The 21,857-nt window shown below is 43.6% G+C and overlaps 1 protein-coding gene across 2 annotated transcripts; it reads right to left on the bottom strand.

The window, feature by feature from the left end:
* Positions 1-481: 481 nt before the first annotated feature.
* Positions 482-15,495, bottom strand: LOC118420294 (Krueppel-like factor 5). 2 transcript variants are annotated; one of them, XM_035827028.1, is made up of 5 exons: positions 15,049-15,495; positions 8,134-8,327; positions 4,448-5,306; positions 3,181-3,240; positions 482-2,088 (listed from the first exon to the last, which is right to left on the bottom strand). In XM_035827028.1, the coding sequence occupies exons 1-5, from the start codon at positions 15,209-15,211 to the stop codon at positions 1,901-1,903; spliced, it is 1,464 nt and encodes a 487-aa protein (XP_035682921.1). In that variant the 5' UTR covers positions 15,212-15,495; the 3' UTR covers positions 482-1,900. The 2 variants fall into 2 exon arrangements, with proteins under 2 accessions (XP_035682921.1, XP_035682920.1); XM_035827027.1 differs by having other exon boundaries at positions 4,448-5,309; positions 15,049-15,492.
* Positions 15,496-21,857: the final 6,362 nt, after the last annotated feature.

The following is a 21,857-nucleotide window of genomic DNA, read 5'->3' on the forward strand; positions in this document are numbered from 1 at the left end:
GTCTTCAGTTGAGTGCCCACGGTCAACAGAACGAGCTGTAAAGGGGTAGCAGAGGGAACAATGTAATGATGTTTTCTTGTCACACAATCATGGCAATGTCATGCCTCAGTGTTTCCGTCATCATTTTACATGTGTCTGTCTGATGGACCCCATTCAAAATTCCTATGTCAAATCTTAGTGGGTGATGACTTCAGTGATTTATGCTGTATGTTTTGAGGAATTATTTCTATTTTCTGCCCACAATTTATCCTATTTCTATAACAACAAACCTGGAAAGACAGAGAAGCCAGTACTTCTCAGACATGAAATTTTAACGTCATTTCACCTTGTCATGCCTGCACATCCCATTCAAGTTTGGTCCAATTTATTTGATAAAGGGGCCCCAACAATAGTTCCACTCCTAACTAATTTTACAAGAATTCTCAATCCTGGGTTGATACAGCTAATAGTAATACATGTACTTATGACCCACACAAAAAGATTAGTCTTGTTTGAGCTTGGAGAGTTTATTGCAACATTTCTTAGTAGAAAGCACAAAGTGATACTTCATACAGAACCATGGAATCCTTTTTTTGTTTGTTTTATGGAGGCGAGACATAAGAATAAGAGGCATGAGGATATCTCTGCAAACAATATGATACATCTGCAACCATTGAATTTGCTCCTTAATAAATAATCTCCATTATGCACTCGTGTGTAGAATGATCACACAGAAGGATTGGTTTGTCTATACAAAAGTTGCGATATGATCATATCATACAATACTCAAGACCTTAGCATTATATAAAATATGCTACTGCTTTTCAGTACTATTTCAAGACATAACTATTCTATATCTTTTTCACCCAAAACTTTGATGGAAAACAAATCATCCAAAATGTACAGATAGCAAATTTCAATATTCTCTGTAGACTACAGCTTTTTTTCTATATAAAAAAACTAACACATCATTGCATAGAGCTTGATACATAGCTACCTTCATACCACAATATTTTACAATTGATTGTCACAGAAAATCCTGAGCTTTTATTACAAGCATTGGCTCCCACAAAAATATGCTGGAAATGCAACTGTAACAGAGATAACATTTCTTCTTAATACAATATCCCTTCATATTTCCTATCAGCATAATTGTTATGACAAATGTCAGATGTTTTGGAACCTCGTAGAGGTAGACACAGTACAGAGACAGTAAAAAGTTTCTCCAAGATTCCTCTTTGCAACAAATATTATGTTGTCATTTGTATTTTCACACCCGAGTCATATAATGGTGTTTGCATAGTGTTTTGTACTAGGTTGTACAAATGGCTCGAGGCCATGCATACCTCACCGCCCACGCACGCATGCTCTTCAAATCTTAACTCAGTATATATGTCGATGTTTTCTTTTCTTTCTACACAAATTGCCAAGACAAATATGGCAAACAGCTCAACACATTTCACTGTAGGCATGCTGGAGAAATATTAACGGATAAACTAACTGTTCTGTGGGTCCCCAACAACTGGTGGTGTCTTTCGCTACGGCTTAGGTATCCATCCACTACCAGGATAAACATTTGAGACCCTCTTCAATGTAGTAAGCAAATGTACAAAACATGTACTGATGTGGCTATCAACTGAATCCAGCACCCTTCAAGAGACATATTGGACCAGGCTTTTAACCTGTCACCTTAGATTGATGCACAGTGTACAAGCAGGGTTTTGTTGCTAAGGCACCTTATTTGTTATTGTTACCTACCAAATCCACCTCTGGTGCTGGTCACATGTAGTACAGCACATCATTTACCATTACATAACTTTACAGATCATTCATACCGTATCAAATTTAGAAAATACATATAAACAAAATATGCTTCTCCTTGTGACCCAGCTGTACAGAGGAGGATGTTGGTGATACTCTCTCAGCAGTGGAAGTTCTGATGCCTCTTCATGTGAAGGGCGAGGTGGTCGGAGCGGGAGAAACATCGCTCGCACACCTGGCACTTGAATGGCTTTGCCCCCGTGTGTTTCCTATAATGGCGGGTGAGTTCGTCCGAGCGGGCAAACCGCCACTGGCAGCCTTCCCATGTGCACTTGTATGGTTTCTCACCTGGACAAAGGACACAAAAGAAGGGGAAACATTAGAGAAACTGTTTTGACACAACCTTGGGAAGATTTTACAAGAGCTACAATAAACATAAAACTGGAAACATTCCACTTTGCTACCATTGTCCGTCTGTAAACAAAGTCTGACCTTGCTTTTGTATCACTCAGGGACTTCTTTTACAGTTCCTTTACTGCCACCAGGTGCAGTTATATGTAATGTGTATAATCACAAGATACAGAGTGTTATTTACTTCTTCCATAGTAAATTTTAACATAACCGGGGACATTGTAAGAAAGTGTTGGATATGTTTCAAAGAATGACCTGGAGTTGTTTTACTCTGATATTCTGGAAACATTATACACCATATTGTCAACATTTGTGAGTGCAAAGGTCCTCCTAATCAGAGAAAGTTTGTAAAGATTAACAAAGGTACAAAGCGGTACTTCATTATCTCAACATCGAATTCAATACTCCTTATGACTGATCATTCTTTGTTTTGGCATTTTTGTCCAGGTTAACGGTCGTAGCTACAGCCACAACACAGCAATTAAGGGAAGAAAGGTTGTCAGCCTGTGCTAACAGATCTCTGTGCACACAAGACTAAACACAATCAAGCAACTGAATGGGTAATGAATTGGCACTGAACTCTTTGAAGTTTAGACACTCAGACAACAGACAAATTGCCTGTCCAATGAGCAAATTCACCTGTCCTTGGGGGGACGTTGGGCAAACAGTGGAGGCATACACCGTACTGCCATACTGTTATTTTTTTACAAACTGTTTGTTACCATATACATGTATGCAGTCAATTGCTCTTGCAAACATGGTTTTTGGTACAGTATGGTGCCTAGTCGCACAGCACACACAAACACAACCGGATCGAACAATTGTCTAGCCTTGGGGTCATGGATATGCCCCGATTTCACACTTGGCCAACTGGTGAGACAGTATCTACTGATCTAGAAATGTGCTCTCACTGTTCGGCCTTTCCCCTTGGGAAACCAAACACCTTGAATGATGCACATAAAAAAACAAGGTATGTAATTTTCCTAACAGTCGATTTGTTCGGCTTGGATGCCTTGGACAGTTTCTCACCTGTGTGTGTCCTCTGATGTGCTTTGAGGTGGGAACTCTTTGTGTACACCTTGGTGCAGCCTGCAAAAGGGGACAAACACAAACCATTAAGATCTTAATCACCAGGCCAGCAAGGCACAATTATCTTCCAAATCCCTTTATCTCAAGGCCATACCTTCACTATAAGGCCTTTATGAGCATGTTTTTCCTACAACAACAAAACATCAATAGCACCAAGTAATTGGCCGTGAATAATATCCATGTGCATAGTTACAGAAAGAACCACCAAAAAGCCTTGGAAAATAATTGCTAAATGGCAAAAACCCACAAGATATTATCTGTACTCTTATTAAGATGAAATGTGCAGCATACAAGTTGTGTATTAAACATCATCAATTTCATCAAACCTACTTTTAGAAATTATTGCTTTGGCTTGTTTCTAATTATTGCTAACCTACGATGACTATGTGTACTACTTGTCCCACCACTACTTAGGAGTAACATGAGTCTTCATTTCCTTTCCTTAGTTTATTCACATCTTCTCACAACTTCCTTCTACAAGTTTACTTTGTACTTAATCTCACACCTCCCTGAAGGTAAGAATAGTTCCAACACCCCCACAGGAGACACATGGTACAGTCTGCCTAGTGATTCATACACAATCTAATGAACATTGTAAGTCTGTGATGACTCATACTCAAGTGGTGGGGTGACCAGGTTAATATAAACAAGCTTTATCCCTTTTCATGATGATAGGATAGGCTTTTACAAGGTATAGAGACTATAGACAGTATCATCTTACTTTGAGTTTTATATTACATTTTTGATAGAGGAACAGCAATTTCTTCCCTTGTACAAGTCTATCTAAAAGCAAGTTAAACTCTGACATCATGACTGCCCCCAATTCTGCCAAATTAATTTTTTTGCTTTATTCTAGAATAGTCTGAATTCTATAATTTCACCACATCTTGCCCTGGTCAGGTCCCTATCCCTTCCCAACTGTTATCCCGGTTACTTGGTCACTGTGTTATCCTTCATTATGGTGAGCTAATAACCTTTGCCATCTCTAATCAGCTCCTTTTGTATTATGGGAGGAAACTTGATATGAAGACAAAAACTGCCCCATCAGAAAAAGATTAAAAGACTCATCTAGAAATCCTGCAGGCTTTAGAGTGACCTGTCAATGTTTGCTTGGTCTGTCACTCGTAAATCTGCCCACTAATTGCCCTGCATGCGTGGGGAACACTAAATATAGTAATAACGACAGAAATGTGAGAGCAAAGTTCACCTGGGTAGTTACAATGGTGAATTCTCCTCTTCTCCAGCTCTGGGTTGTTTTTCCTGTTGTACATCGAGTGGTGGTGGTGGTGGCCTTGGGGGGACTTGCTGGGAGGTCCGTGGGACTGGATCACCAGGTTGCCGTACGGGTTGGTGTGAAGCTGCGCCACCGCTATGGAATACGGAGGGGGCGGCGTCAGCGCGTTGGGCGCTTCTGACGGACTACCGGGGTGGGAGTTTGGAGGTGTGGGGAAGCCGGACTGTTGAGATACGAATGGAATTGGATACTGCACGGAGGCGAACTGGACACTGCCCCCAGCCATGCCTGCCACCCCCCCACTGGGAGCCGTGTGGTACATGGACACAGGCACGGACTTGTGAAAGCTGCACGACTTTGGTTCTTCCTCCTCCTTAATGCGGACATTCAGTGCTGCTAAGTTCATGCTGATTCCTGCGCCCGGACTCTGGGCAGTGACGGGGTTGTTTGGTTGACTTGGTGTTACGAAGGTGGATGTGCTCGGTGTGCTGGGGGAGGCGAAGCTTGTGATGGGGGTTCCCGCCGGAGGGGTGTGGATTGGAGTGGAACTGTTAGAATGGAAGTCACAGGAGGCTGGCAGGGGCTCTGTCTTTACGTTTAGAGTCCGGGGCCTGACCAGTCCTGTTCTGAGGTTGTTATAGTCTCTGCTCTGGTTTGGGATGATGACATTGAAGTTGACGTTCATGTTTAGAGAACCATCTTTGTTGCCATCTTTGGGTTCCTCCTTGAAAAAGTCGTCGACGACAGAGGCACTCTCTCTCCTAGACTTCTTCTCAGGGGGTGGGAGTAGCTGGTCGGGCAGCTGAAGGTATTTGTCCATCTCTTTGAAGGTCTGCTGAAGGAACGAAACACAACAAAATTCACCATAAATTTTTGCTACCAAAAAGTAACATGATAAACCCAGTAATTTTTAACTATATCATACAACACATTACATTGCTATCCACATACTAGTATGTTACAATGCCATACATATGTAAACAAACTGTAAACAGTCGTTCCCTAGATACAGAACCGAGGCTACCCAGCTTTCCGTTGAATGACAGTCCATGGCAATGTTGAACTTCTGCCCAAGCTTGGACAGTAAACAGACTGGAATTTTGTCCACCTATCATAACTAAGTGCCTTCATGTGCTACACAGCGTCTTTACTGTGTCTGGACTATATTGAGCGTGGGGTGACTCAGACTTGGGCCTTTTCCAAGACCCAGGAGATCAGCCAAAGTCAAGGGAACCTTCGTGTTATTCCCAGTTTAATGAGAACTTCCCACAAGTGACTCTCTCTTAGCTTTGTGCACAGCAACACTCATCACGCAAACACCGGGTAAACATGGGGAACTTCGGTAGCTTTGTGTCTGCGAGTTCACGAGTACTTAATTCACATCCTTGAACACTTGCCAGATCAGACATTCAACGGAGGCACCAGCAGTATAGAAACCGCCAGCTTGGAGATAGAAATCCAGTTTATGGGTATAGAAATGAGATAAGATTGTTGTAGCACTGCCAGGGGAACTTAGATGACTGTTGAATTTGTTGCTACAACAAAAGTGTTTGGAACTGTTTGCTTACTACCTTCTCCATCCTGGCTGTTGCCAGCCTTTTTGGATGACGTCACAACGGGTGACTTTGCATTTTGAAATCACCTTGTAAGACTGCCTTGTTCTAACAGTTGTCTTCCTCATCGTTACTGTGATTGCTAAAACTGTTTTACTAATTATGTCCAGTCCAAAAAAATGACCTTTTAGATTCAATCCATTTTCATCCACCTGATCTAATTACTGGCATAATTTGCAAGTGATTAGCCCCATAGTGGCAAACTGGATGATGTAAGAATAATCTAGAAAAAAGGGTCACTTGTGTTTTGCCAGGCTTTCACATATGTTGACTGTCCCCTAGCTTTGGTGGGTGATAGCACAATGTGTGCTGTTTGCAAATGGTATTATTCAAATGCTGCCAGAAGAGTGTAGATAAACACGTTTTCACAGCTGTAATGAAAACTAAACAAGTGGTAAGCACCAGGAGTAGAAGCCCAGCACCTGTCGAAATGCACACTCAGTTTCCGACAGTCTTTTTCTTCAACCTCTCTCTTCCCTTGATTTATTGTAGAACAGTTAAGTAGAAAAGTGAAGCCTTATTGGGTTTGTGCCATTCAAGCCATCATCACCATTGATGCCAGTGTAACCCAAGCCCTTCCCTTTTAGACCAAAGGAGAACCAAGGTAAAATGTAACATGAGAGTACAAAGGTGAAATGCCCCCACTCAATACAACTACATGTACAAGAAGTAGGGCATTAACATCTTTTCCAGGAAAAGGGGAAGTCAGGAACATACAACACCTTCTGAGACCAAGTTTCTGAAAGTTTTCCAGGAATTTCGTGCTCTTTATCATGTAAACAGCTTAAGTGTTCCCCTCAGGCTTTTCAGATTGCTATTCAATACTGCAGTGTTGCCTGTTGGAGAGGGGGAAATACCCTCATACTGGTATTGCACCAAGGACATCTCCTAACGTCCTAATATTCTATCGCCGCATCAGACTGGTTAGAACCCGTCAGGAAGTGGTCGCGAAGAACGTGACTTGTACCGACGGTTTGACCCGACGCCAAGTTTTATTTTCGTTCGCCCGCCACATGAGGTTTTGATGAGGGGCGATCATTACCTTGGATAGTACGAGCGAATAGGGCACATAATTTGTGCAGATAAGTGATTCTGTCTCTGTCGGTGTTGATTTCTGGTCTTCTTCTTTCAAACGTTGAGCTTTTCTGTACATTTTCAGGTGTCTAAATGCGGGAAACCAAGCGACATGCGGATGTAAACTAAACCGTACACAAAGTGAATCATATTCCCTGGCGATTCAACGATGAGAAATATAAACTCTGCGTTTTATAGGCAAAACGTGTTATTCATTAGGTTATCTGGCCTGATGACTCCCACACGAGTTGTCGCTAAAGAATGGATTCGTTTGTTCGCGATGGGGTGTCAAGTGTTGCAGGAAATCACCAGATAACGCGACCATCGCGGGGCGGGCTGGGAGGACTGCGGTAGGGAGAGCGCGGGCTCGAGAAGAGGGCGGTCCCACCGCCCACGCGTGTGGGGCATGTGCTACGTGCTCACACCCCACCGCGATTTTGACTCAAACATCTCGACTTGATTTTTTCAAAATCTGACAATTCTTTACTAAAATCCGTATGTTTTTTGTTAAAATATTACACAGCATCATGCTCAGGGTCGTGCCTTTGGTAGATTGTTCTGGAAAGTGGGCTGTAACGTTACTTGTTGGGTCGATAACATGTTGGTCGGTGACCGGGCCAGGCATGTCAGACGACACGAGTTGGCGAAATTCCTCAAGTGTCACGGTAGAAAGTCATCAAAACAAATATTCAAAATATAGATCCTAAATCAAACTGCCCAGTTGTCACGGAATGGACCAGAGGAACTGACAAAATGATCCAATGATACGTGATAAAACTTGATACTGAAAGTTGACAAACGCTTCGGCCCGTCATGGCGGGAGGCCGGGCAAACACTCAAGCGAAGTTTCGTAACCTTGTGCAACTAACGACTACCTAAACGGTTATGTTCCTCCTCCCCAAACCCATGAACACATGTCATAAATAATTTCTACACAAATCTTTAAGGAACAGCTGAAATTCAAGGACGTACCTCTCCCCAATCCTCCCCCTCGGAGTGCAAGAGTGGCCGCAGGAAAGTACGATCGCGGGCCGGTGCCGACGGCGCGCCCCCGGCGGTCCCCTGCCCGCCGAACATGTTGTCCGCAGAGAAGACCGAGTCGTCCGCAGAGGACATCGGCAAGTTGACGGCAGCCACGGCCATTTCCTCTGGAACTTGTAGACTTTCTGTGGGTCGAAACAAGTCAGGGAAAAACCAAGTTTTAACGAAATGTCCAGGGTAGAACTTGTCACCTGGCTGGCCAGTACTGAATGAATGAAGTGTGCGCAGAACAGCGCGTACAGTTCCAGTCACACCGGAAGTGCTCCACCAAATATGGGCACACAAAGGTATGCCGCCCGGAACAAGAGGCTGGACTTGTAACGAGCGGCCTGATTGGTGGAAACTATCACGTCCAGTAATTTTTATGGACTTTTTGCGTGTAGCACACAATATGCCAACGTCAAATACGGGTTACACAAATGCCATTCGTAAAATATATAACACATTACGTATTTGCTGTTTCATACAGATCACCAACTTTATCCTCCCAAAGAAGCGTCATATTTCAGTTCGCGCATTCTACCTGACATATATATATAAAGTGACGTTAAATCTAACATTAGTCTCTACGTTACCAGACTGACTACGCTGGCTTTTGATTATACGTTATAGTTTTACTACTAGAGGTTTGGCCGGCCGGAAGGAATCAAACTCCATGTTTAGAACTCCATATTATAACGTATAACTAAGTATATTAGTATTAGACTGTAACTTTATTCATTATCTATACAATATTCATTGCCATACATTGTCACCGATGCAATTATTGCGCAATAAACCACCTACTACGCTCGCTGCAAGGAGAACACCAGTAATTTACAAGAGGATTTGGCGGACTATATGGTTACAACTTTTAGAATGGCACCCTTACTACCTTTACTACGGGCTCACTCTCCATGCCAATTTATCATTGACCATATTTTGACCGAATTTTACAAATGCAGCGCTCTATCGGAAGCCCTGGTAGCTAGAAATTAGAATACAGCCATCACAGGGAAGAGAAGCACCAACTTAAATATTTCATATACAATATATTCATATTGAAATGAGGTCAACTACGCCGCTTGGCGACTTCAAGGAAGATTGTGTCGACATAGCCCCTCTATACAAGTATGCTTTAACCTCCTTTCTCTACGTAACATAGCCCAGTCTTTTTGTAACAAAAAGGGAGATAGCGTCTTTTCACTGCATTGTATAATTCTACTGTACTTTTGTATAGACTTTTACTAGTTTGGACTTTACCTGACTTTTCGACACCTAGCCGTACGAGCCAATCAACGCTGTCGATACAGAAGCTCCACATATGGGACCTGAAAGGTCGCCCAGTAGGTCATTCTACTCAAGTATTGACTGTCACTCAACTTTAGGCAAACATTGGTAATTGAACCCACCGGAAGTATGTGACCAATCAGAGGACTCCTAATAGATCGTAGCCAATCCCATGTCTTAATATTATTTGTCTCCGGACCTGACGTCACATTGACGTCACAGATAAGGGTATCCTAGGTGTTAGTACAGACCACTGCACTTCTTTACCTGGGTTATTGTGGTGTTTAACTCCCCTTTGTTCATAGATAAAGGTTTAAGTACACTGAAACCGAACTTTGTACAGATTATTTGTGATCTTTTACCTTATCGTTAAACAATCTGAACGCTAAGGAAACGTTTGTAAGACTTAAGAGTCACCGGAAGTTAAGACAGAAAATTGCTTCCGATTGTAAACTTTCTCCCCTTCAAGTTTAACATGAGTTTGCATTTCCAATCTATTATGGCTGGCCGGAACTAGTTAGAACTTTTGTTTCTAGCGGATGGAACTTGGAGTTGGGCGCGCTTTGCAATTCCCTTTCTATCTGGTATAATGTTTACAGTGTATGCAGATGTACCGTGCCACTATCAAAGGAGAACTTTTAGTGAGTCGGTCAAACGTCAACATCGGAAATAGAAATAGACTACTGCGCCAAAAGTACAGCTAGGTTCAGATTGTTTTCGGATGTCATTGTATCGTTTATACCAACGTGATTGTTTTCAATAACTACTAGTAGTTGTAGATTCCAGAAATCAATACTGTCCCATAGACTAGTATTCATAGTAGAAGGGCAAAAGAAGGTGAACACGAGTGTCATTTTATACCCCTGTCACATTACCCACGATATTTTGGCGTATCGATGGAAGATCGGCCATATTTAAGATCGACAGGGGGTTGCGCGTATTTTTCACCTGAAAACCGTCCCCGTCACATATAAGCCATGCTTTGTACCTTGTACAATTAATTGTTGAGCAATTAAGTTATTATTATAAGCGAAGCTCGGGCGATTGCCGCAGAATCGTCATCCGATCGATTTTCGCCAAATGTGACAGGGGTATTAAAATCAGTGGACGTTATGGTCAAATCAAATCGCATCAATAATGTACACTGAAAAGCTTCGTATTCATTTTATATCGTCCATTTGCCTGTTCGACAAGCTAAAGAGTCACTTTCCCTGTGGGATAAGAACTTGGCAGGGGCTGAGTTTGGAGGGGAAGTCGGCGGTGAGTCGGCGCGCGGAGTCCCCGCAGGCTCCCACCGCGGCACGGCAAGCACGCTCCCGTCATCCGCTCAGGAATGTGGAGAATCAAGCAGGAATGTCCAACTCACCAGAGGAGTCACCGAGATACCATATTGATAACAGTAAAGCACAATAAGGCCAGTTGATGGATGGAATTTAATACGTGTCAGGATTCAATCACCAATTCTCGGCAGCGGAGCGGGAGTGTGCATGTGGGGTCTCTGTTTACTGTTATTGTACAGAGCAGGTCCTATTCAATAATAAAATACTGCATGTATCACTTAGATAAACCAATGCCGATTGAACCAGCGATAGAGGTACAACAGCATTTAGTCAGACAGAACAACTTGAGTAAAAAAAAAGACATAAAAAAATCATGAAACGGCATAAAGTGGAATCTGCTTCTTGTGTCCTTGGTTAGACTCCCCGCTGTGTTTTCAAGGCAAATTTAATGATAAATGTCAACAGAGGCGGTCAGATCAAGGTCCTTGGCCAGATTCAATTCAGTTTGTTTGTATTATATTCCTGAAACTAATTTTACTTGCATTCCAAACTCCATGTGACTCGATCAAGGCTTTTGCCACAGACATTTTCTCCTAATGTAGACCATGTAGACCAGTCATTAGTAGTCTGCCTTACAACTTCGAACAAGTCCAAACTAGTCTTGGAAGCACTCACGGAAAGTCACGGTCGTTACATAGCTCGGTTAGTTGTGTGGTTCTCGCACGCGAACTCATCAGTGAGTTATTTTTGTGTGTCTGGCAGCAGACATCTCGTTTCCAAGTGTTGGATTACTAACTGGAACAGAACGTGCGGAGGAGACATGTTGTCGTGGTCAAGTTTCGCCATCCTTCACCCCTCGGACACAGGACGGTATGTATGAATGAAGGACAAGAGCGCATCATTATCATCAATCATCTAGCCCTACTCTTCAAGCAAGGGTTAGGCTCCGGCTGTTTTTAGGCGTTTTAAGTTGGGCTTTCTATTCTGTACCATTTTCTTTATGTCTCGTGACCACAAGAACTTGAGCGCGCTAAAAACGACAAAAACAGCCTGGGCCTAACCTCTGCTTGGACAGTAACCTTGTCCGACACACCCCTTCAATGATGGAGACCACCCCACCACTTCCCACCTGTTTGTTTGTTTGTTGTGGTCTTTGATTGCGTAACAAATGGAAATGAGGTGCCTATTATGATGTACATCCCTGCCAATTGCGTAGAAAGACCGATGTCATCAGTAGTTAATCGGTTTGGCCTCGGCAGCTCGTGATCCCAACTTCCTTTCACAGTTGAACCCATGGATTCTGACGTCATGCTGGCAAAGACACGAACACACACAGACCTATAATTACACTTGTTTCTTTTTTGCAAAACGATCATTCAAAAAGGGAAAAAACTTCCAAAACGTCTGTTTTGACGTCAGTGTACATTTCACAGGGCCATCGACCTTATTCCTTGAAACCGCATCACTCGTAGTCGCACAGTGGAAACTCTGTACTCTCCAAGTAGAGGTTCGGCTCCGGGCGTGTTTTGATGTGTTTTATTGGGCATCTAACGTTATAACACAAAATAGAAAGCCCAATAAAAACGACTTAAAACAAGCCCTTAAGCTCTGACGAACACTGCTGCGATTATTTCAGGCAAGTTTAACAACTTTGTTAGAGCCAACATATGACGTAATTTTGAACAAATCAGAGATGACTCACTGCTCTTAGCGGACTAATCCCGGCATCATCAGCTACGCAATGGTCAGTAGGTCCTTGACCTTTGTCACCGTGATGTCACGGTGTCATGGTCTAACCGTGAGGTCATGTCAGTTGTCACGTAACTTCAAACATGGACGTCACATAGCTCTGATCGCAAGGGCTATTGGGTAAATCGTGTACCTATTTACGTTTGTTTCGGGGTATCTAACTTCTCTCAGATTTAGCAGGCTGAATAAAGGTTCAGAAACTTGAACTACTAGTATGTGGCTCCAGATGTCTAACTGAGGGATGACTGCGGTGCAATAGATGTCGGTTAGCTGAGGAATGAGTCCACTCTAGCTACTATATAACTTCTCTTGGATTGATAAGCGAAGTAAGGGAGTAACAGGCACCAGGTGCCATACCAATACATGACTGTCCTTCACAAATGCATATATATGTAAATCCATAGTACCAACTCACACACATAAGACGGATGATCCATCCAACAACTTCTCGAAAGGTCAGTATGCCCATCTCTTTCATCTCAGTACTCTTGTACCACTTATGTTAACAGCTTTCAGTGGTATTGATATAAGGTAATCTTCAAAGGGTGCCTCGCCTATTAAAAGTCATAACATGACATTTTCGAGGAAAGATGTTTGGAGAGCCTGACGACAGTAAATACTGGCTTTACGCCAAACTGTACCTGGGTCAGTGTTTGGTTATGATTTTGCTGGTGAGGAAAGAACGCTGGCTTGAAGACAGTGAACTTGCCTTGACTTTCCACGACAGCTGAAAACTACTTGAAAGCATATTGACAGATCCGTGATGTCAGGATGGGTGTAAAACAAACTCACCAGGAGTTTTAGCTACAACTACTGACGGAAACACGCCGTTTGCATCATATGGAGATATTGTTGAATAACTTGGAATTATTGATATATTGACAAAGATTGATATATCAGAGATGACAGCTTTAACACCATACATGGGCCACAATTTATTTTATACTTTTCTTTACCAAACAGGACCTCACTGAGAGTGAAAGTAAAATTGACTCTCCAACCTGCACCCTACCCCCGGCCTCCAACCCCGGCCCACCCTCCATTTAATAGGAAATTGTGTTTTTATACACCGGTACCAAACGACGACAATTTTCTCCTTGAAGCGTGTTTACTAGGATTACGTATTTCACCACACCCTGTCGGCCGTAAGCCCCTGTAAAACTCTGCTCATTTCCTCGTTCCCCGCATGGAACAGGTGCAGCGCCAGCAGCTACTAGTAACACAACACAACTTGGAAGCCCTGTGCGACCTTTGGACTTCTTCGACGAAAAGGCTCGGCAGCGAGGGTTTCGATGACGTCGCGATGTACCTGAAAGGTCGTCGACTGGAACACGTGTTCTAGCGGTCAATGGGGTGGTGGAACAGATTTTATGTAGTTATTCTCTGTCATTTTTGTGCAAATAAAGTGAAACATGGCGGATCGACGTACAAGAAGTGATATATGTACACATATGAGACGCTATACATGAAGGTATGTCAACAGTAGGCTGTGAGAAGGTAAGGCGAGAAGAAACACCTGAATGATGGATATGCCACGCTTCCCGCCCATCGAGCATGGCTGCGTGCTAATGGAGGTAGACACTGAGTAATGGTCTGTAGCTCTGGCCGAGCGCATAGCTGGCTTTTAGAGGGTCTCCTGTCCTAATTCGGACCGTTTACCTTCGACCGACGTGGCAGTATGCCCTGTTGACATCTTGAGTTCGTCTTATTCGCAATCTCCAGACATGTGTGTAGATATTAAAAAAACAAGTAATAATCTAACCATAGTCATAGAGTCTAATGTTGCGGCCAATTTCTTATCTCTTCTATCTTCTCTTGGTACCTCTCAGCAACGGAAAGTTAGCCGTAGTTTAAGGCATAACATTTAAGAGCCGTAAAACTATTTGTTATGTTTAAAGTGAAAACTATTGACATAGGTCAATGACATGTTGGGCGCTGAAAATAACCTGTTGGGCGTTGAAAGTCTTACGTGTCCGCCCTCCGGCTGCTAGCCCGTCTAACAGTGGAGCCATGACACGAGGCATTTTCTATGTCTGACACCTGTGATATTCCAGACTTTTACGTATTACCTAGTCTTCTGTAATAGATTTTAGACTATAAGAAACGCTCCTAACGAATATGAACACTGTTAAAGAATAGTTGAAAAACAGGCAGAGTTTAGCTTGCAGTAACACTATCAGGTGGTCTATTTCCTTAAAAGAATGTAACGGGTCAGTGATTTTCCCATTACGTCATCTTAGCTCTAGCGGCAAGACGTCTTAAAAGAAAACTCAGGTGCAAAGATTTCGCTCATACGGTCCGGTCATTGAACTGCACTGGCAGATAGCGTTGTTGCTGTAGAACTAGTCAAACTACAATGACTCATCCACAGACAGACAAAACTAAGGTCAACTTGGCTGCCAAGTGCCATGTTGAGGTAGGCGGATCGGAACGGTATGGCCGCGCATAGTTCTACCAATCAAACATCAAGAATAAAATCGTGGACAATGTACGGCATTTGCGTCTTCTTTCATACTAAGATAAATAAATGGTCCTGTATGTCGCTTACCCGGACTTTCCCGACCGTCGCTCTCGGACCCGTCGGAGGCGCTGTCTATGTCGGAGCGGTCGTCGTCCGTGCCGTGGCCGCTCGAGCTCGAACTCTCGACTTCCCCGAGCACCTCCTCGACATCTTGGGCGGGGATGATCGGAAACACCACGCTGACGTGCATCTGGGACACAAGGGTGCCCACCACTGCCTTTAGAAACTCTATGATGACTTCGTTAAGGGCAATAGATGTACAGAAAATTACGTGACACCGTAGGCTAACACTGCTGAAGACACTGCTGACTTCGCGGAAGCCGCTTCCCAATTGGAAAGGCGCGACCGAAAGGCTAGCGCAAACTACGTGAGCTTTCTACGGACTTGGGGGAATGCCGTGGGAACTACTGACAATCGGACTCAGAACTGACGATGGCCTAGATTATATAAAAAGTTGAAGAAACGTGATCCTCAGGTGGTCACGAGGTGTAAGAGTTACCTAGGCAGCGGATGTACGTGAAGTGTATTTATAGAAGTTCTGCACGCCCCTTACCCCTGGCCACGCCCCCTCAGCCTTCCTTGGCGGGCTTTTCCGTACCCCCTGCGGCGGCAAGTTTTCGGGGGGAACTACTTTTGGGTACCAATGACTGCCCGAAGTTTTTCTACTCTCTGTTATCACAACACCTACTGTCTTGTGACCTTCCTGTGGACTGAATGTAGTGTTGGTAAGGTAATACAGGTACAATTTTTTACTGGTCACTCTTTCATCGTGAAAAGGTAAGGAATATTTTTCTAGTGTCACCCCCATCGTTCACCTGGTCTTGTCCTGATTGTAACTAAGGGGAGACTTTACGTCATTCGCACCCCTTGGAGACATCTTCGGTTCCTTGCTTTGGTATTTACGCGGTATCAGTTTGCCTCGATACGGCCCACCAACAATGGGACGGTGGTATGATTCTTTCTCTCTCCCTAGAAGTTTACGTCGCAACCGTGCCATAACAGCAAGCCGACACCACAATGCCGTGCTCACAGACATGTTTATCCGCCCGCATGGGTGACTGGTACAGGTATAGAGCCATTGTCCGGCCTGAAACTCCGACCCAGGGGGGCTATGGCGACTTCTGTTTGTTATGCCGAGTGATACACATATCCAACATTCTCAAACTCATGTCCTCAATAGAAGCTGACTTGTCTACTTCACGGGTCTGGGTAAGTTGATTTTCAGACGACATAACAAACGGTTGTCAAAAGGTTGAAAATACATTCGTGAAATTCGTCAGCCCCCAACACGCTGAAGAAGTCAAATCTAGTCATTCACAGAATTCGACATCTGATATCAGAACATATCATTTACGATAAAGGTGGGCGGGATCGTAAAGTTTTAGTATGCATGGTCTTACACAGAAACAAAGGATCAAATGGCCGTTGACTGACGTCACAAAACTAGTGACATGTGTGTAGTATCAACGACCTGTAGGACATAGGGAGTTTGGAAAGACTGCTTTTTTACAGCCTCATTTTTCTGCTTGTCTGTCAAGTCCCCCGGGAATTAACATCATAACAACTTAGTCTGTGTCACTCAGCCCTTAACAGACGGTACAGACGAAGAATTTGTGAGTTTGAGTGTTTAAAATAAGTGCATTAGCTAGCTGGAGAGGACTGAGTCATCCACAGTGATTTGGCAGGCGTCCATACACACAGCTAGACCAGCTTGTAAACACAACGTACCATTCCGCACACCTGTCTGACGGGCATGAGTGCCCGCTCGTTAAGTGTAGTGTTTTGTTTACTGCGAAAATTACGACAGGGAACAGGGCTTCTGGATGAGTGCTATCAATGTTAAATGGGAGGTGAAATAAGTTCAATCACAAGAGAGCAAAATGTCGGCGTCAGTGAAATATCTAATGTTACTGTCCCGTCTTATGGTGTGTTACAGTTCTTAAAATTCTTTTGTGTCGTTATTTTAGTAACTCGCGTCATATTCCGGTACGTGACAGAGTACATGTGCCGGTTCCCTGAACCTTGGTCTTGGTCTAGCTAGCTAATAACATCGGTTAGAGTCTCGTCACTCGTGTTCTAAGTTTACAATATAGAAGAAGACTTGAAGCCTGTGATGAGAAAACCCACACCAAACCACTGATAGTCTCCTCCATAGTGTTTTGAGAACGCAGACGCAAGGATAGTCAAAGCAACCGAAAGAGAGTGAATAATTGGTCGATTTCAAACTATTCACACGTCCCAAAGATAGCTTTGAAGAGACTACAAATTTGACAAATCCAGGCTTTTGTACCTAGCGGCAAGGCAGAGAAAAGTCTCTTCACAATCGATCATATCAAGGTCATTACAGAAGGCGTCGTAATGTCCTTGATTAAACCTACTTGTCCCAGAAACATTTATATTTTGAAACGCCATTCATTGTGTTCGAAAAAGTACCTGTCCCAAATGAAGTCTGAGTTCAAGTGATTGTCAGCAGTACATGTAATCGCCTGTCCGACAAATCTGATGTTGGGACTGAAGTCATTGATGATTTGGTTTATTATTTCACACACAAAGTTTTACAGTTTCGCAGTGCACGCAAACACATGCACTGAATTGCACTGGAAAATACAATCAGGCTGACTGTCATTGACAGCCTTACTACATTACAATTACTACATTCATTTATGGCACAAATGCAGGTTTCTGTAGGAAATTCATTCATTATTGCTTTAATAGGTTTCATGATTTACGTCATCGTTTTTATGTCTTTGTCCTGTATAAAGTTCCGTGTCACAAATGCTGCTTATCCATAAGCCTGTTTTAAGAGCCCTGATCTTCATGACCCGTGCAATGTGTGCGTGCACCCTGAAACAAACAAACCCAAATGAAAGACTACAGAACTTAGATATGAGTAAGTAGTACATTGTTGATAGGGCTGTTTGAGCCCATAGTGACTCCTGTGCAAATGTTTTCCTGTCCAGTCCGATGGTGGGTGACAGCGCTGATCCCCGTGACGGGCCGGTGTGCTGTAGTGTTTGTACCCGGACCGTACAGTGCGGAGCCTGTCACAGCAAGGATAGCTCGATAATTGGTGTGTTTACGGACAAATCTCTGGGTACGAGTAGAGTCGGCGGCGAGATGAAAGGGCGCGCTGTTGGTCCTTACCTGTTGTTTCTGCCGTTACCTGAGATAAAGTTGTGCGCGTAGGCGGGGGTCATTTGTCTCACCTGCCAGGGTCACCTGCAGGTCATCGTGAAATTCTTCTGGTCACGGCCACGTACCACAGGAACTCAAGGTGCTGCTACCTGGTCAAAACTGACATCTCACCTTATAACATACATTTTTTTTTCATGTAAGCTCCTTAATTAGGCCACAGCAAGTAAATTTTATGGATGACATCGACACGCTCTTTAACTTCCACCTGATTTAAACAAAAATTTACAACTCTGAGATATCGATCACAGTGAACATGAAGAGAAAGAACCAAAATGGAAAATATTTCGTGTGGTAGGTTTGTACTTGTACAAGTAACATTAATTAGGTACATGTAGCCATGGCCGTAGTTTTAGAACTAGTGAAATTAGTTCGTTAGTAAAAGTGGCACCACTGCCAGTGTTAGCGCTATAGCCATGACTGTAGTTATCAACCTGGTAAGTGTTACCAGTCTGCCACAATAGTTGTGCACCTCTGAAATACAGAAATTAAAGACTTGTTGGCTGTGATGCCATGTTTTGCAACGTTTATGGTATCCATTTTGAAAATTTAGCCATTTTATTATTTTTACCCATCTTGTTTTGTTTTGTTTCTGCTTTCTCTCATTACAGTTGGAGTCTGCAGTGGATGTCATCCATAAACTTTACTTGTTGTGGCCTGAGGAGATTGACATGCTTCTCCTATATTGTTGGTTTCCCCAAACGCCATTTTAAAAATCACAACGGACAAATTGCAGATAAACTGACAGCATACTTAATTTGATGATGTTAACAGAACAGATTTGATGATCGCCCATTGAATGCACTGGAGAAATTAGAGGTTTTGGTGTATTTTGATTCGTACTTGTACATCTAGAGAGCTACAGATTGGTGATGGTCCGAGAACTTTGTGTACCGTAATGATAACATTCAATCATAAAGTGGTGGCGTACCTATACAAACATGTTATTGCTCTCTAAGGTCGGAGTAAGTTCAGTAAACGTTATTCCAAACCATTGTGTACCAACTCTTAAGCGCCAATGAAACGGTCTATCAGTTTGATAAATACCCGATAATAGCGGACTGTCAGAGCAGGCCGGGGTGGTTGAAGCGGTACATCAGTCTCTGACACCTGCCTGTTGTTTGTGCAGAGGGGGCGTGGTGCTGGAGGATTGGGCTTGAGGGGGCGTTCCGTCCCATAGCCCCAGCACAACAAGGCTTGTGGTGTACTAATGTCGTCACTGACACGTGAAAATATAAGACGTTTTCAGAGCACTTCAGTCTTTAAGCGCGTCCACTTGACCTGACGTTAGTCAAAGTTGTTGAGCACACTTTGCGTATTCGTACAAACCATAATTGCAAGAACGCACCTCAAACTCTGACTCAAGTTAGCTGGGGTGGAAGATGACAAGTATCCCGAAGGTTTATGGAGTCTTATATTCTGTCAGTTGTTCGTTTTCGACAGTGTTCTTTTTACACACACACCACACATTAACATACACATATTCACACCACACACATCATATGCACATCTCACACACACCACACAACCCGTTACACACACACACATACAGAACACATAACGTTACATACACGCATAACATGCACAAACACACACACACACACACACACACTGTGACACACACACACACACACACCACACACACACACAGTAACGCACAAACATACATCACAAACACACACACACACACACGCACTACCACCACCACTAGTGTGACAGCTACATCGTATTTGGAATTCTTTTCTTTGTAACTTTACGTCACTTGCACCAGTACAAAATTAACTTCTTCTGACTGACATGTCTTCGCATGAGTGAATGTAATCCCAAAAATGTACGACGTTCAGTGAAGCATGGTGCACCTGTAAGATCCCAGGCCAACCCTCCGTGCAGTACCGGTTGACTTGTGTATCTGTAGTTCAATCGCTGACAATAAAGGCACGATCTAGACACGGTTTTTCCCGATATCGGCTAGCCGACAACCTCTCGCCGTCAGCGTCTAGATGGAACTGCAATATCGCCATAAAGATATCGGCAGAATTTCTCCCGAAAGATCCGGAGCATTCGTACGATAGCTTAGCAGGGGTCCCCGATAGCTTGGCAAGGGTCCCCGACAGCTTCCGCGCGCGTGTAGATGTGTCCCGACTTCGGGAGGGCTCATTAGCATATAACGCGGGCTCATTAGGCTACTAGTATATAGCTGTTTATGACTGCAAGCGCCACGGGTGTCCCGTGGCCAACGTTCCAGATCCCTCCCGACACATCCACAAATATCGACAAAAACTGAGTATAGATTGGGCCTAAGAATCAGCCTCGTGGTATATTTTGCTCATCTTTCTTTTTTCAACATCGCAAAGCATACCACAGTGCCTGTAAAGTCACTACATTTGTATGCTTCCATCGGGAACACATTCTAGGACCTGAAAGATTATACACGTTGTGTTTGTATTGCAATGATACGTCACCACCGACATCATTGCAAGTCGGTCAATGTGAGAAATGCAGTTGACTAATTTCTAACTTTGGATTGTTCACAATAGATGAAGAGAAGCCCTCATGTAGTTCAAATACAAGGAAAAGAAAGTTGCCCGTACGGCGGGCCTATGAGGCTGACCTCATTCCCTGCCTTGTGACGTTTGAGGGACTGAAGGTAAATCTCTCCCCCGCCCACGCAGGATGTTGTCCACCCCCCACGACTATTTGTACAACACATCAGTTAACAGGTGTTTGGACCGGTCAGAACTGGTTAGAGCATTTTTCAACCTCCCTGGTTAGAGCCCCTCTGATGTAATACGTATTGGGAAGTGGGAACGAACTAGCCTCTACCAGGCTCCCCAGGTCGCTGGAAGAATAGTCGCACACTGCACTCATCGGCCACCAACTCTTCTGGTGTGTTTTCTGCCAATTTCTACAATTTTTTCAGCGACCTGGGGAGCCTGGTAGGAGGCTGGGATTGAACGACGCCTGCGTTCAGTACAGAGTGACACTGTTTACTTATGAGAGACGGTGTTTCTGACCAGACAGTCCCCATAATCCTTTCCCTTTCAGCTCCTTCCCTTTCACTTTGTCCTTGACTCTGTGTCTCACAGTAACAGGCAACTTGGACTAGTTCCATAGAGGATCACATGCCTGCGTTACTCCAAACATAGAGCTGTTGCCACGACAAGAGTATTAGGAAGGCGGGACAAACGACAAAATGTCCTATTGTACTTCGCTAAAAATGTAGCCAGGTCACACGGATCAATAACCACGTAACATGAGCAGGACGTCCTCTTCCGGGTTTCCTGGAAAAATGGTTAGGTACGTCCAAGGACGATATATAACGTCAGTTCACCTTTATTCACCGGGTAACCTATATCCGTTGTACCTAAAAACAGGATATTTAGGGATATTACGTAGATGGACGTTGGCTTTAAATTACTTTTTTTTCAATATAATGCAGTTTGAGACCACCGTCAGTCGACTGGAAATCCCGAAATACCCTGGTATTAAATACACCGGATAAAGGTTACCCCGCGAATAAAGGTGAACTAGCGTTACAACGTCCCTGGTATGTGACCCGTTGTAATGGTACTTTCCACCTGACCGTACTTTAATGTAAGCCTGTGGCGACGTGTGTTTCGATGACACTTTGTCTTATTTGTTAA

Source organism: Branchiostoma floridae, chromosome 7 (genome assembly GCF_000003815.2).
Source record: "Branchiostoma floridae strain S238N-H82 chromosome 7, Bfl_VNyyK, whole genome shotgun sequence".
NCBI lineage: Eukaryota > Metazoa > Chordata > Leptocardii > Amphioxiformes > Branchiostomatidae > Branchiostoma > Branchiostoma floridae.